We start from the raw sequence: 16,286 nt of genomic DNA, 5'->3' as shown, positions 1-16,286 counted from the left end.
GTTCCGCAATGTGAACTCACCGCTTATGCCGCATTTCTAGTTGCAGGTCCTTCTTGATTATGGTGTTCACTATTGACACAGACATTCCCAACTTACGTGCGATACTCCTTTGGGGGGCAAGGTTACCACCTGACACAAGGGCCTTCTCTTTTCTCAGTATGTCTGGTGTACAACTTGTAGCTGCTCGTGGATTTGCCTGTTTCTTCCCTTGTGGAATTAGGCACAGTCGGCCTTTGCCTTTTTTATTGATGTAGGCATCCGTCAGGGCCTTTGCCTTTTTTATTGATGTAGGCATCCGTCAGGTGCGAATGAAAAGCAACTAAATTAGATTTTAAAAATGAGCCATTTTGCTGGACATCGTAAATATTGAAAGTAAAATCCGATTTGTTTACCCTACGTAACAACAGCTCAATAATATTTACTAATTTTAGGTTCATTTGTAAATACATTTTTAAAGATTTAAGAAGAATTTAAGTCCTTCTCTTCAATTTTTAATTCCTCTTCTTCACTCCCTCTTTCTGAAACTTGACTGCCTTTTTTTCAATTCTTCGCTGCCTTTTTGCCTGCCATTTTTAATACTTTTCAGTGCCTGAACATCCCGGCTCTAGTTATAACAATGGAATAAATTTAACAAAAAGCAAAAAGTAACAGTTATACAATGAATCTTGTCAATAATGTTACATTGTTGGAGGATATCTTAATTGTGAAATAAGCAATCTGTTTGATTATTATTATTCTAAATGAAAATGTTATCATATTTTAATTGTGGATCCCAAATATCATCCGGTAAGTGCTCTGTACTTGAAGCGTAAAAAATTCAAGTAAATGAATTGTAGACTAATTTGGTAATCTTGAAAATTAACAAATAAAAAAAATATATAACTAGAGCCCGGGACTTTGTTATAACATATATTTTATTTGACTTCGGATCAAATAATGGGGTGAGATCTTTACGTATCTGATGAAAATCAGCCGAAATAGACGAACTTGATTAGGCATGTTTTGACATATTTTACCAATTTTGCATTTTTACAACATATTTCTAAAATTTTCTCGTAATATGACATATTTCTGTATAGTTTCGTAATTGTCTTCCATATAATCGGTTATTTTACAATTTATTCTTCATAACGCAACGGATAGTTTATATTATAGATGGCAGGATAAGGTAATTACGGATGAAGAAATTAAAAGCAGATGCCGTCTAAAAACAATAATAACCCTCCTCCCCCACTTTTTTTTTATCCCACCCACAATTGATAGCCATGTGAATATTATTGAGGAAAAACGTTCTCTGTCATTGTTGTGCGGGCATGAGAACTACCAGATGGGAAGTAAACATGTTTCAATCAATTGTTCTCATTTCTTTATCTTTTTCGCTTCTCAAAACAATCAGTCAAGAGTAAAAATAACATTCCGTACATTACAGCCCCTACTCTATCGGCAATCGAGTATGGGAGTTCAAGATCACTTGTTGTTTGAGCCAGGCACGAATCACTGTGTAACAGTTGGACTGAATAGAATGCCACGATCAGGAACTTGCAAGATTGTAAGTGCATTGTGGATCAGAAACGTATTTAGTGTAAATTGTTCTGCCAAAGATTTTGTAGGCTGTTTTTCAAATTCTATATACTTAAAATCCCCTCCACAAAAAAAGTTGTTTGTGTATTGATTTCTGCCACAAGATGATATATGCATTGTGGAACAGAAATAATGATGAGTGGTAACAAAAATTTTGTAGGCTGCCTTTCAGATTCTATATATACTGCTGGACAAAAAAAACCGGACACTTGCATTTTTTGTGATAACGCAATGGGTCGATAAAAGTTCTGGTACAAGGGCTAACTAAATGTTGCAGAAACTGAATTAAGTACGAATGCATAAACAAAGTCCGAGCCTATGAATGGTGCATATGGTACTACATGATCTGCCGAACATTCTGTAATATACCTGCGAGCTGTTATTGCAATTCAGATGTCAAATATTAAAGTGTCCGGTTTTCATTGTCCAGCAGTATAGTTCAGATCTGCCTTAAAAAAGTTGTGTTTGTGTATTTATTGCCTAGATTTACCAGAGCTGTAGCAAGCTACGCCTTATATAAATGAATGAAACCTAGGATATTTGCAGTGATCCTCACAATATTTTATGTATTTTCTGTCTACATTCTTTGGTTAAAGGAATTCTGACTTCATTTAACACCCCCACCCCCACCCTAGTCGATCTTCCCTGGAAGATATTGACTTCCCACATAATAAGAAATTCGAAAGTACTGTTGTGCATATTTTTGGCTTTACTGGGAATATTTCTGCATTTTTCTGACATATTTTTAAATTTTTATGACATATTTTTCCATTTTTTTTTTTTGACAGATTCCATACATATTTTACAGTTTTATAGGACATAAAGTCCTGGGCCCTATATATAACCATATCCTTCTCATTGAGTTCGATACCCGGTGGAGGCACAAGTGGTTCGGATCCCACTTTAAACTGTAGGTCCAGTCCCGATTAGCCTTACTGTGCATAAAGTGGACTTAAAACACCAAATCAATCTAATCCTTCTCATTGAGAGTTAAATTATAATGTGCACCAGGAGTAAACTTAGTATGGAGAAGTCTTGGTAGCGTCGCTACTGTAGCTAGCTACAAAATATATAGCTGGAGCGGTGCTACATTTTGAAAATTGTAGCTGTAACTGTAGCGAAGCTACAAAATTCCTGTAGTTGTAGTGAAAATTTCGCTACAGTTGCATTTCTTCTCAGCATTTTGAGGTAAATTTTGAATGTGGCAACAGTGTAAAGAGAAAATTCGACAATAATGCTTACTTTTGCAGGAGGTTCAAAAAGACAAAGTCTATTGCATGGAAATACGGATAATCTAGATTATAAATATCTTGATATGGCAGATTATAGATATCCATGTGATTTATTTCATTAGTATCTGAATAATTCTAATATTCAGATAACTATCTGGCATATAGGAATATATTCCAGCTAACAGCCACGTTTTATTGAGCTTCATCGCTATTTTGGGGAGAAACATGCCTGCTATGCTCCACCCCCGTAACAAATCCTGTGGATATGCATGGTGTAAGATAGAGCAAAATGTCATTAATTACTGTGTAAAACACAATTTGCTGTGCAAAAACAAGCTATCTATTTTCCACTAAAGTGATGAAGTAATAGTGTCAACCTTATCATTCATGTTCACGACAATTATCATCCTTGAAAGAGTCAGTGAGATATTTTTCATTCAAAATACTGGTTTATTATCAGGCTGTTAAAAAATGAAATATTTATTCTGAAGAAAAATATGTTGACTTATAAACACAAATAATCCTGCCAAATTTTATTTGTGTATAGTTGTAATCATTAATTTGGGTAACAACCTAAGTGCAATACTCATATACCAACTTTGAATTGATATGCCACTTACATAAGTAACTGAAGTAATACTGCTATCAGAATTATCGAATGACGGGAATCATGCTAATAAATAACAGAATCTATTTTCCAGTAAGTACAACTATCAAACTAAGGGTATTTTTTTTGAATATCCATATGCTTGTTTTAAGTTTTCTGCAGAAGTAGCGCAAAAATAGCAAAGTAAAGAGTAGTGAAGAGAAATAGTGTAGCGAGCTACTTTTTGGTAAATGTAGCTGTAGCGAAGCTACATTTTGAAAGAGTAGTTGTAGTTGTAGTGAAGCTACTTTTAAAATGTAGTGTTCTGATCACAGAGTCTTTGTAACCTTTTGCAAGCTGCTTATTTTTCATTACACAAAGGATTTGGCATATTGATGTATCCAGTACCAAAGTGCCTGACTGCAAAATTCCAAGTAAGGGTAACTAGAAACCATTGACAATGGAAACTGGAATTACTTCCAATAATTATTAGCCTATGATAATCAAGAAAAATGTGTGATGCTTATGTAGTATATTAATGTTATATGTAAAATGTGCCTTATTTTAATAATTAACTTATCAAAATCTTACACCAAACACTAGGAGCATAAAACTTAACTTCATTATCATATTCAAAATTTTAGAAATCTGTAGATACGTAAAACAATGGAATTTTCTGAATTGTGTTGCTTACAGCCTTTCAACAGACAAGAAAAAAGATTGCTTCTTGATTTGTAAATTAATGTATGTGGGCCATTACACATTGTTATGGTTGGGAAATATCACAATCATAAAGGCACCATTATCTCTTCATAAATATAGCATGTTGAAAAGTAATCAAGCATAACATGTAGTAGCAACAAATCAAGGATGTATTGTCATGTAAGGCTGTATTGCCATTGTCAAAATGTAGTGTCAGCAGTCTGGGATGTAAAGTTTGTGAAGTTAAGAGGCATTTTTCAAATGTTACAATCACTTCTAGCTTAAGAATCGCATGTATTTAGCTCTAATGTAAGTTAATATTAAATTTGGCTTATAATTTTTTATTATTGTTATGGCTGGGACAAGAAAATGTTACAGTTGGGACACTTGTAATTAAACAGTGATTAAATAATAAAAAACTGTTAATATCATGACAGTTGTTGGAACATTGTATTTACTTGTTAATATAAACAAATATTAGTTACGAGATTTTTTCCTTGCCCCAGCTAACTAATTCTTATTTTCCAGTGGCTTTTAAGTGAAGCATTAGTAAACAATCCCAAAATAGAGGTCACCCAGGAGGGAAAATTTGTATTCAAGGCTCCTTACAAAATTAAAGACAAGAAGAATTTATTGAGGCTTTTAAAGCAGCATGATCTCAAAGGTTTGGGAGGAATTCTTCTTGAAGACATACAAGAGTCTTTGCCATTTTGTGACAAAGCTTTGAAAGTAAGTGAAAGTATTGTTTTTTATTATTATTATTTTTATGTGAACTTCAAATCTGAAATATCTATATATCTAATATCTATAAGTCAGGATTCTGTGATGAGAAGAAGTTGGCAACCACATGCTGGACCTTTCTGTCATCAGTGATTTTTTTTCTTTAACAAAAAGTGATCATGATGGTAAAAGATATGGTGATCATTGGGAGGTAATCAGGGGAATTCAGTAAGGAAGTATATTTCATACTGCAACTCACCGAGTGTCTGCACTAGGAATGGCCAAAAATGTCTGGAATTTTGAGACTTCAAAATCAAGATTTGGAAATTTTACTATCCTGGATTCATTGTGAGCTATTGCTGTGTTGGAGCAATTGAAGTTGAGAGTGTTGGGTCAAGATTCTGATTGCACAAATTAAGGTGATATCGTATGGTGTCTGTCAATAGCAATGTGCATGAGTGAGAGATTGCATTGCATCACCAGTTGTCTTTCCCTTGGTGTAGAAATCCCTATATACTTACTGCTCTGTGAATGTGTAAGTTTGATTCAGTATTTCATTTGTGTAACTACTGAAACTAAAATTAATGTGCTACCTATATCTGTGTTATGTACCACCACCACTATTATTATTATAATTTTTATCCAAAATCTGGATTCTGAAATCCAGATTTTCCAGTTTTACTATCTGAATTCCGGATAGTAAAAAATCCAGATTTGGAAATCCCTACTCTGTACTGTCTTATCATGTGACCTGTGGCTGGGCATTGTATTCAACATAAGGGCACCATGTTTGTTGACCACTGCTCAATGCCTGCAGAGAAGTCAACTGTTCATTTCACACAGTTCAGCTTTGTAGTGATCGTCTCATCCCAACAGACAGAGGGAGATGTGATGAATCACTCCAACAATAGACCACCACACAAGCAGGAACACCTTTTTTGGGTGAAGGGTTGGTTTTGAAAGTGCCCTGTATGTTGGTCACCTTTGGGCTGATCATTTACGATTGTCATACTAAATCCTGTTTTCATTGGACATGAATATCCAATGAAGAGGTCCTTCCAGTTTATTTGTCATACTAACAGAATCACACAGCACAGATCCAGATGGCATGACTTGTTGACTGGGACCAGTGTCGACTCATTTTGCACCCATTCATCCCAATTTTTCACTTTGCCCATGGTGCTGAGGCACCAAACAATAGTGGCACAGTGTATACAAAGCTTGGGTGCAATAGCACAAATACTTTACAGCAGTCAGCTTGACAGTATTCTTCAGGAGCTTCTGAAACTGCTGTCGGTTTGTGTGCATGGGCTAATTTTCCAATGTTGTATTTCTAGAACAAAGTTTCTCATACCCAGTGCTCGAAAAATATTCTTCAGAGCTAGGCACCAGCTCTGAAAATCAGGCGCCAGGAAACCACCTACTAGCAATTGTGCATACTATAAGAAGTTGAGCATCACCGTGTTCAAAACATCGCTAAATCATGTGAGAAAGCGGGAAATGCGGGGTTGGGGGACAAAGAGTAAGAAATCTTTTCTGATTCTATGGAATGTACACAACGTTGATAAAAGAATCATTTGCTAACTTACGCTGTACTGCAATTTGAACTTAAGTCTTCAAAATTTCGTGCATGCAAACTTAAAAAAAAACCCAGCAATATTACAGCAAAAGATCACAGTCGCCATGCTGAAATTTCTAGTCGCCATTGCGACCTGGCAACCGGGATTTATCGAGCCCTGCTCATAACACTGCTGTATGGTGTGTGTGTTAGCTGTACCTGTTTCAAATTCAAATTTTCTTTATTGAAGAGTGAGTTTCAACCTGTGACTGTTAATGTTAATCTTCTATATTTGAAGTGAAATCTACAACATGCTGCATATATTACTTTAATCTAATGTGTGTTGTTCTTTTACGTACACTCACAGAGTTTGCAGAATGAGATAATCTACATCACACGGCCAATGGACAAGAAGAAAATAGTCTTCTACAATGACAAGACAGCCAACTTCCAGGTGGATGAGGAATTCCAGAAGCTCTGGAGAGCGGTTGCTGTTGAGAGCATGGATGACCAGAAGATTGACGAGTATTTGGAAAAACAGGTAAGGCTGTTTTGTTCTTTTGACTTGCTTGATATCAATGTTAAAGACTAAATTCCTTGCTGTTAAAGGCATAATACTGTTGTTAGCATGCAATATTAATTGGACATTGTCATTATCTAGTGCTTTTAACTGTACTTCTACAGTTCTAAAACTGTAAAACTACATTTCAAGAGACCATCTCATCTCTTGTCTTCAGGTGAACATATTACTTTTTGCCATGGTGGCGTTCGAACATATGTGTTACTTTACTACAAACCTTGTTCGCAAACCAAGCACACCATGGCATCTTCCAAAATTGTGTACTAATTTTTGCTCTAATATTTATAAATTTAGAGGAGAGGGACCATATATGTTTGAATTCTACTCTGGTATGGCTTATAGGGTGTTGGGCCTTTGCTATTTTTGCTATTGCTTTGATTTTTCTTAGTTTTCAATTTGGTTCTTTGTCTAGTACTGTTATGTTGTTCCATTGAATTCTATGTGATTCATTCAATGGAATGGCTCTTTTCAACATTTCTGTTTCACCTTTGCATGTGTGCTGCTTGTGTTCATCTATCCTCTTTCCTAGAGTGTCCTGGTTCTCCTATGTAAGCTAGCCTACATTCATCGCACAATGCTCACACTAAGATAAAATTTGGAGTCATATGACTCCCATAGCATAGTATTTGTACATCAGATAGAATTTTTGAGTCATAAATCCTGTAGCATTGTAATGAAACAAAACATACTGAGAAATTTAAATGCACTATTACTGTCCTTTCATACCTTTCAAAGCATTGTTTGTTGTTATTTTTATTTCTGTATACTAAAAGGAAAGAAAGGCTTTATATAGGTGTTTGTTTCAGTTGTTACTTACCGTGTCACGTTTCACTAAGGGCCGGTTGCACCATCTCTGCTTAATGTCTCATCCCCCACTTAACACCATTTTGCGGTTGTTCAATGTCCGCCTAACGTGTTAAGTGCCAGATAAACATGGAAACACAGTACACTGTGCATCCAACAGATACATGCAGTACCTATGCAGTACCTGTGTTTGCGGTGAAGTCTCGATCAGCTGTTGAAATTGCGAAAGTCTGCTGCATATTTTGCATTACCATATTAACAGCAAAAAGGCAGATTTGTTAATTATCCCAAGAACGGCAATAAATAAAGCAACGTTTATAAATATATGTGTAAAAACTTAATATTAGGTGGTCATTTTCGTGTGTATTCCAAAAATGTTGTATATTAATATTAGCATTAGCAGTTTCACTAATTTCGTAAGTAGGATTTGAGTGCATGCTGGTACAGATATATAAGTAAAAACTACGGTTTCAGACTTCAAGGTTAAAGTAATGCGTTTGAAGCTTGCAAAATTGTATTAAAATGGCGTTCCCAATAAATGAATGTGTGCTTGCTGTAACAAATTTCTTCAACCAAACAACACAATACACGAAATGTACACCATGCATAAATTGTTTTTACGCAATCCTAGTAATTTGTAATCTTTAAAATTAAAACACTTGTAATATTATTACGAGTCACTTCCATCACCATTGGTGTGAATGTAGCATTGCAAATAAACAAGTAACGTGTTGTTTCCGAATAATAAGTGGCAAAGAAGAATGCCGGTATAAATTTTAGCACTAACCTTACCTTTCAGTTCATACATATGTACAAGGAACAATTTCCGAATGGTGGCGTATTTTGTACAAACACGCTGACAATAATAACCTTGCAAGCAACTACATTCCTAATGGTACATAAGACGTAATACCAATCTTTAAAGAAATGTATATTTGTATATGTGTGATTTTGTATGTTAACTTCCATAACTGGCCAAAAAGTATAAGTTTACTGTTAACAAGTACCCTTACGATGTTGACACACATGTACAAGGAACAATTTCCTACTGGTTTTGTACCTAACCTAACCTAATATATATGGAAGTGCATAAGACATAAATGCCAATTTTTTTTTTTTCGGTATTTACAGGAAACATTTAATGTGAAGTAACATATTTTATTTACATTGCGTGAGATTTTATATTTTAACTTTAAAACTGGCAAGAAAAAGAAAAGATAAGTACACTGTTACCCAGTATCTTTACGGCGTTGATACGTATGTACAGAGTCTACCAATTTGAATGTCAGAACTTTGAAAGAGTGTTGTGGCAACACTGACTGAAATGACGAGATTGGACTCTGACATCTGTGTGCAGTAGTCTGTGGCAAGCTATCATGAAGAGATACACAATGCAACAGCGCATAGAAATTATTCGAGTTTATCGTCATAATTCGTGTTCAGTTCGACAGACATTTTGTGTACTGAGAGGAATTTTTGGTCAACATAATCGACTGACAGAATGCCATATTTACTGTAGGATTTGGGCAGATGAAAATCCGCAAGTGATTCTGGACGTCCCCCTTCATCCTGAGAAAGTGACTCTGTGGTGTGGTTTTTGGGCCAATGACGTGATCGTGCCTTATTTTTTTGAGGACCAACATGTAAATCACGTTACTCAATTGGGAGTGATACAGGAATAAGGTGGTGCAGTTTTTGTGGCCTAAACTGGCAAATCTTAACATCAACAATGTGTTTTTCCAACAGGACGGTGTAACTTGCCACACAGCTCGCCAAACAATGGAATTATTACAGGGAAAGTTCCCCGGATGAGTTCTATCCAGAAAGGGTGATGTGAACTGGCCACCAAGATCATGTGATCTAACCCCCCCCCCCCCTGGATTATTTTCTATGGGGTGATGTCAAATCTAAGGTCTATGAGACTAAGCCACACACAGTTCGTGACCTGAAACGGAACATCGAATGAACCATTGAGGCTATACCGCTCAATATGTGTGCAGACGTGCTGGAAAATTGGACATTCAGAATCCATTCCACCCACTGAAGCAGAAGTGGACATTGAACGACATATTGTTCAAAACTTAATGCCATTGTTTGCCCTTCAAAATAAAAAAATATATATGTCATTATCACTTTTGGTTCATTCTATCTAATTTTAAAGTTCTGACGTTCAAATTGGTAGACCCTTTACAAGGAAGAATTTCCGAATGGTGTTACGTTTCGTAGATACAAAGAAAATGCACCATTGTAATAACCTAGCATGAAACAGCATGCCTGAAGATGCATAAAACTTAAACCCTAAAGGTTGTTTTTTTTATTTATTTATTTATTTATTTACATTCATATGCAATACACATCATCGTGTATTTGATTCTTCAAAATAACTGGCCGAAAAAGGTCAAACAGCTTGTACGTATGTACAAGGTATATTTTCCAGGTGGATATTAGTGTGTTTTCTTGTAAACAAATATATACACTCTTTCACTGCACTAGCATATAACCTTGCATGAAACTACATATCTGAAAGTATATACAGCCTGGAGTTCTTTTTTTTTTTTTTTTTTAAATAAGAATGAAACATGTGTGCATACTATGGTACTTTACATTACTATTTGATTATTTCTTGTGCGCTAAGATGACATTAATTCCCAAAATGTACCTTGTACATAGAACCGTTGATTATCAAATAATTATTTTTTATTTTATTGTGCTCTACGAGTTTGTTTTGAATACAAAGATTTAATTTTCATTTGCATCATTATTACTCAGCCAACTTTCAATAACCTTGCACAAAAGCTGCATTGTAATAAAGAAGAAATCCATAAGATGGTCAAGTTTGAAAATATTGATATTTGTTTTTTGCTGAAGAAGGGGTTGCGGATTGATAAATTATTTACAAAAACGTATGATAAATTAGTATGAGCAGAATAGAAGATTGCGCTTCTCATTCCGTAATTTAGACAAACAGATATGTGACCCGTGCACTACAAATTTTAAAAATGTAACTTGCATTTGTTACGATTTCGTCAAATGTTGGTCACTGTTTAGTATTAAAAAAGAGAAGTGACCGTATGTCATACTGAAAAATAAGACAAGGAATATTCTTTCTTGCATTATGTTTGGGGTAGGTGAAAAATAATTTTAAAGGTCTGTAATAATAACTCCCAACTTCTTCGAAATATTACGGGTTAAATTGTATCATATAAGAACATATCATCTTTGATATTAAATTTGAGTACGGCACATGCATTGCCTACTTCGATCACCTGTTTTGTTTTAGTGCAATAAATATTTCATTTTTTAAAACATATTTCAATTGAAAAAGCATGCATGCATTTGGAATTTACATTAGCACATAATAAACAAACAAGACACGATCGAAAACACTACTTTCTCCAGTTTCTGTTGCCAGGTCGTACGGCCAGCAGGAGAAAGTTCCACCTTACAAGGTGGAGGATAAAAATGCTTGGTGCAACCGACCGCTCCCTAAATCTCCCACCTGTCATTATCCAGCACTTTGTAAAGTGGCAGTTTGAGTGGAGATGGTGCAACAGGCCCTACATGGGCATAACACTACTCTTAAACACCCTTCTTCTGATAACCAATGCTAAAAGTGAGGGCTGGTGCAACAGGCCCTAAATGGGCATAACACTACTCTTAAACACCCTTCTTCTGATAACCAATGCTAAAAGTGAGGGCTGATGCTTGGTATCCCCCAAGCTAACATAATTTTTACAAAGCATCCCCCCAGCTAACCCCAAGGCTCAACCAAACATCCCCTCAGCTAACATTTTCCACTTCAAGTTCTGCTGATAACTATCTTTGGTACTGAATATCAGGATTATCGAAGCTGTAATCCTCATGTTCTGAGCAGTCAGTTCATTAATATTTACATTACAAACTGACAATAAGGAAATGGACACAGTTTAAATGCCTGTCATTATTTATTTATGCCTTATTTTAAATGGCAGAGTTAATCCTGCACAGTGTCTTTTCTTCCTCTCAACCATGTACATAAATTATACATTACACACAAAGTAAATATACAGTGGAACCTCGATTTTACGTTTCTCAGGGGACCAAGCTTAAAAAACTTAAAATGAGGAAAAATGTAAAATCGAGGAAACGTTTATAGCATTTTATATGTTGGGACCATCAAAATTGAATGAAAAATGCAGGAAAATGTGAAATCGGGGTTTCACTGTACTTGCTTCTCATATGCCTTTGCAACAATTCTTAGGCCCAAAGAATAAAGATATGCTCTCGATAACATTAATATATTACAGAAATGCAATAATCAAATCCAATATGTTGTAAAAGAATCTTACGAGATCCTCCATAATAGTCCAACTCTCGGCACAGACCAAGGACAAGCTCATTTGGGTTGGCAACATTTTTTAATATAAAGGAACTTGGAACACTTTGCCATACTTTGAATAAATTGCAGTTTAGAGATTGTTAATCAGTAGACTAGACTTAAAACAAAAAGCATTCTTGTGAATGGTGGCAGTGAGTCACCACAATCAACAGATAAATAGGTAAAAATTATATTTTGCAAATAACACAGGTGTATTATTTATTTGGTTACATAAGAAATAAAGCTACAGCTGAATACACTGAACTGCTGAATTATGCATGTAATATTTTCTGTTCTGCATCTTTTATCAGTATCCTTTTCTGAAAATAGATAAGTGTAAATTTTTACTTCTTCTTCTTCTTCTCCCTTATGCCCACTTAGGCATCGGGTCCTTTCAGCCACTTCTTGAAAGAAGTTCTATCCTGTGCCAGTCTTTTCACTTCGTCCGGTGTCTTCCCTCTCTTCTGTGCCAGTCCATAAATGTACTGGTTCCAGTTCAACCTGGGTCGTCCCCTTCCTCTCTTTCCTTCTGGTCGGGCCTCAAATATTTGTTTCGGTTTACGCTCTTCCTCCATCCTAATAAGATGTCCCTACCAGCCTAATTCCCTCTTCTTGATGATTTCAATCAGTGGTTCCTGATTCAGGCATTCTCTTCTTATTGTTGTGTTTCGTATCATATCTCTCCTTGTCTTTCCTACAGTTTTTCTTAAGAATTTCATTTCAGTAGCAGTAAGTCTGCTCTCCAATTTAGTTTGCATTATCCAGCTTTCTGATCCATATAATAGCGTGGAAAGATAGACTGTTTTATATATTTTCATTTTTGTTTCTTTACTAATCTCCTTTTTACCTATAATGGTGTTATTAATATTATAGTACAGATTATTTGCTTTCTGAATTCTGTGATTAATTTCAGAGTCCATTTTCCCGTCCGCAGTTAGTATGGTTCCTAAATATTCAAACTGTTCTACTTGTTCTAAGGTCTCATTATTCCAATGAATGCGCATCCTTGCTGGTTCTTGTTTAGTGAAATGCATGACTATCGTCTTGCTAATATTGATTTCCATCTTTCGTTCTTTGAATGCTCGGCCCCACTCTAGGACAGCATTTTGTAGGCTGTTGCTATCTTTTGCCAGGAGAACAATATCATCAGCGTATACTAATGTTTGTACCCATACCGGTTTCATCTTATAATTTCCAATTTTACATTTTCTTGTTCTTCTTTTGCATTGCTTTATAATTTGATCCATGAATAATATGAAAAGAAGAGGACTAAGTCCATCACCTTGTTTTACACCTTTTCCCATATTAAATTCCTTGGAGGATTGTCCATTTATTCTAACAGTTCCTTTAACGTTCTTATACAGACTTTGAATTATTCTAGTCAGTTTTGACGTTACTTGGAACTGATGAAGGGCCTTCCATATTTGTCCTCTTGGTACTCTGTCGAAGGCAGACTTTAAGTCAATAAAAGCTGTAAATATTTCCCCTCCTCTGCTTAATATCTTCTCTATTGTAAATTTTTACACAAGTGACAAAAATACATGTAAATGCCACATGTTTACAAAAGAGCTGCTGTTTAAGTTTTCTACATTTCCAAGTGAAATTACTTTTTTAGTTAAGTGAACAGCCAAATCGCTCCTTGTCTTTTTGTGGTTGGTGTATGAATGTTAATCAGGATTTTGACTTTTCAGGGCATACGGTCAATGCAAGACCATGGCTTGCGGAAGTCTGCTCCCATCAAAAGGAAGAAGGCCAACCAACGGAAGAAGCAGCTGAAGAAGCCGAGGGACAACGAACATCTGGCAGATCTCCTGGAAGACTATGATGAAAAATAGGAAGTAGGGGTGTTTATAAATGACTGTGAAGTAAATTCTTGGTATTCAGGATAGAAATGAACAGCATATGGTCCTGTGATATTTTCTCTACTGCTTGAATTTATGAAGTTGTGTACATACCGTGTAAATATTTTCTGAGTACAAATTTATTTTTTAAGTATGATCACTGGTTTAATTGCATGATTATTTAACCCTGAATAAGTAAAGCTCTCCCTCATAATACAGTTCTTTATAGAACCACTTTTGCTTGCTCGTAATCGTTGGGAGTCTCCCACCCTCGAGCATACTATGTTCCAGCATACCACACTCGTAGTGTGTGCTTCGCGTCCATTATTGTCATGCACAAGGTCATCCTGTGTTACAGAGGCTAATAACAGAGCACTGTCAACCGAAAACCCATACATGGAAGGAAACTACTCCATGCCATTACAATTTTAAATAATAAATCCATATATTCTATGTAAGACACAGATTAGATATACGAGGATGTATCAAAAAGTTTCAAGACTAGTTCTGTAACACGCCAACAGATGGCAGCGAAAGGCTGCATGCACAGGCACAGGGAGCACCAACCTTCATAAGTCAGTGTGCCAAGAGACATTGTCCTGTGTACTGTGCAGCTGGTGCTCTTCTGACCACGGGTATTACCACATCTGCGATTTCATCATGGACAGCAAGTTAGAACAGAGAAAATGTGAAATTCTGTGTTAAACTGGGCAAATCCGCCACAGAGTGACACACGCTTCAAGAGTGGAAGAACATCACTGGAAGACTTAGTTCTTGGCAGACTTGGACGCGGTGTTCCATGCCGAATGGTTTCGACATTTTCGGGTGTTGTGCTCGTCCTGATCTCTCGTCGTCTTCCAGTGATGTTCTTCCACTCTTGAAGCACGCGTGCCACTCAAAACACCTTGCACGACTCATTGCAGCATCGCCGTACACTTGCAGAATCATGTCAAGCGTCTCTGTGGCGGATTTGCCCAGTTTCACACAGAATTTCACGTTCGCTCGTTGTTCTAACTTGCTGTCCATGATGAAATCGCAGACATGGTAACGCACGTGGTCCGAAGAGCACCAGCTGCACAGCTCACGATGTACACAGGACGATGTCTCTTGGCACACTGACTTATGAAAGTTGGTGCTCCCTGTGCCTGTGCATGCAGCCTTGTGCTGTCATCTGTTGGCATGTTACAGAACTAGTCTCGAAACTTTTTGGTACGTCCTCGTATGATCCATAAATTCAGAGATTGCATGCACCCATGAAAGCATGAGCATGCAGGGAATGTAACTATGACTAAAATCTACCATCCCTGCAATCATAACGGATTCCCTCATGAACAGCGACTGCGGACAAGTTCTGTTGTTAGTTGCGGTGCTGCTGTGAAGTAAGAAACATTGTTAGTTGCAGTGTGGATGATGATATCGGGCAAGTTAATCGAAATTGCCGATAGTGATCAATCTTTTTTGGAAAAGATAATCACAGATGATGAAACTTGGTGTTACTTGTTTGATATATATCAAACATATATCAAAATATATTCAATCAAAACATGCTTCTTCAACATGGAGGTTGCCATCTTCACCAAGATCCAAGAAAATCTGTCAGGATCGAAGCAAAAAGGAAAGTCATGCTCATTGTTTTCTTTGATTCTGAAGGAATTGTTCATTTGGAATTCATTCCGGAGAGCAGAACAGTAAACAAGGAGCTAGCTGTATGTGGAAGTTTTATGTTGTTTTCGTAAGTGGTTTGAAATGTGGCAAAGTGGACAATGTACCTTCATGATAATGCACCATACTCAACACTGTGTTCGTGGCCAAATATGGAACATCTGTGCTGGAACATCCTGCCTATTCACCGTACTCTATCTAACCTTGTCTGGGAACTATTGGGTGCTTGAGTGATAACCTCTTGCTTCAGCACTCTACTACACATTCACAATCTGCCATTTGTGGAGGTAATATGATCAGCACCGTGCTCCAGCATCCTTTACCCCCCACCCCCTGCACCAGGTACCTGTTTATTAGGGCCTGGGTAAGGCCCAGACCTGCTTCGTGTAGGAATATTGCTGGGAAATTCTGAATAAGTAAAGGAAAAAATATGTGAAATTCTTGTTGATTGGCAATTTAGTTCTTTGTCTAACATGCTAGGAAGTTTCACTGCTCTTTTTCTCAGCTCCTTCAATACTGTGTGGAGCTACGGTGGTCTAGACAATGTGCATCTGACTGAAATGCAGGAGACCCAGGTTCGATTCCTGGGTGGGTGATCTGTCAGAATTTTTCCAGCCTTGTCCCTGCTTAAAAGCTACTCTTGGGTTCACCCAGCCTAAAATA

At 36.6% G+C, this 16,286-nt stretch overlaps 1 protein-coding gene across 3 annotated transcripts in view; it reads left to right on the top strand.

Moving 5' to 3' along the window:
* Positions 1-14,118, top strand: part of TfIIEbeta (transcription factor IIEbeta) — a 36,567-nt gene extending 22,449 nt beyond the window's left edge. For 2 of the 3 annotated variants that reach the window (XM_083127408.1, XM_083127409.1), the window contains exons 5-8: positions 1,430-1,549; positions 4,630-4,830; positions 6,747-6,920; positions 13,812-14,118. In XM_083127408.1, coding sequence (XP_082983534.1) covers positions 1,430-1,549; positions 4,630-4,830; positions 6,747-6,920; positions 13,812-13,955 — 639 coding nt within the window. In that variant the 3' untranslated portion in view covers positions 13,956-14,118. The remainder of the gene's footprint in view (positions 1-1,429; positions 1,550-4,629; positions 4,831-6,746; positions 6,921-13,811) is intronic. The other variant, XM_083127410.1, reaches the window with a different exon arrangement.
* The last annotated feature ends 2,168 nt before the right edge of the window (positions 14,119-16,286 follow it).

This window comes from Lepisma saccharinum, chromosome 8 (assembly GCF_977018435.1).
Source record: "Lepisma saccharinum chromosome 8, izLepSacc3.1, whole genome shotgun sequence".
Classification (NCBI taxonomy): domain Eukaryota; kingdom Metazoa; phylum Arthropoda; class Insecta; order Zygentoma; family Lepismatidae; genus Lepisma; species Lepisma saccharinum.
The sequence above is the reverse complement of the archived record's forward strand: the minus strand, read 5'-3'. Positions and strand labels throughout refer to the sequence as shown.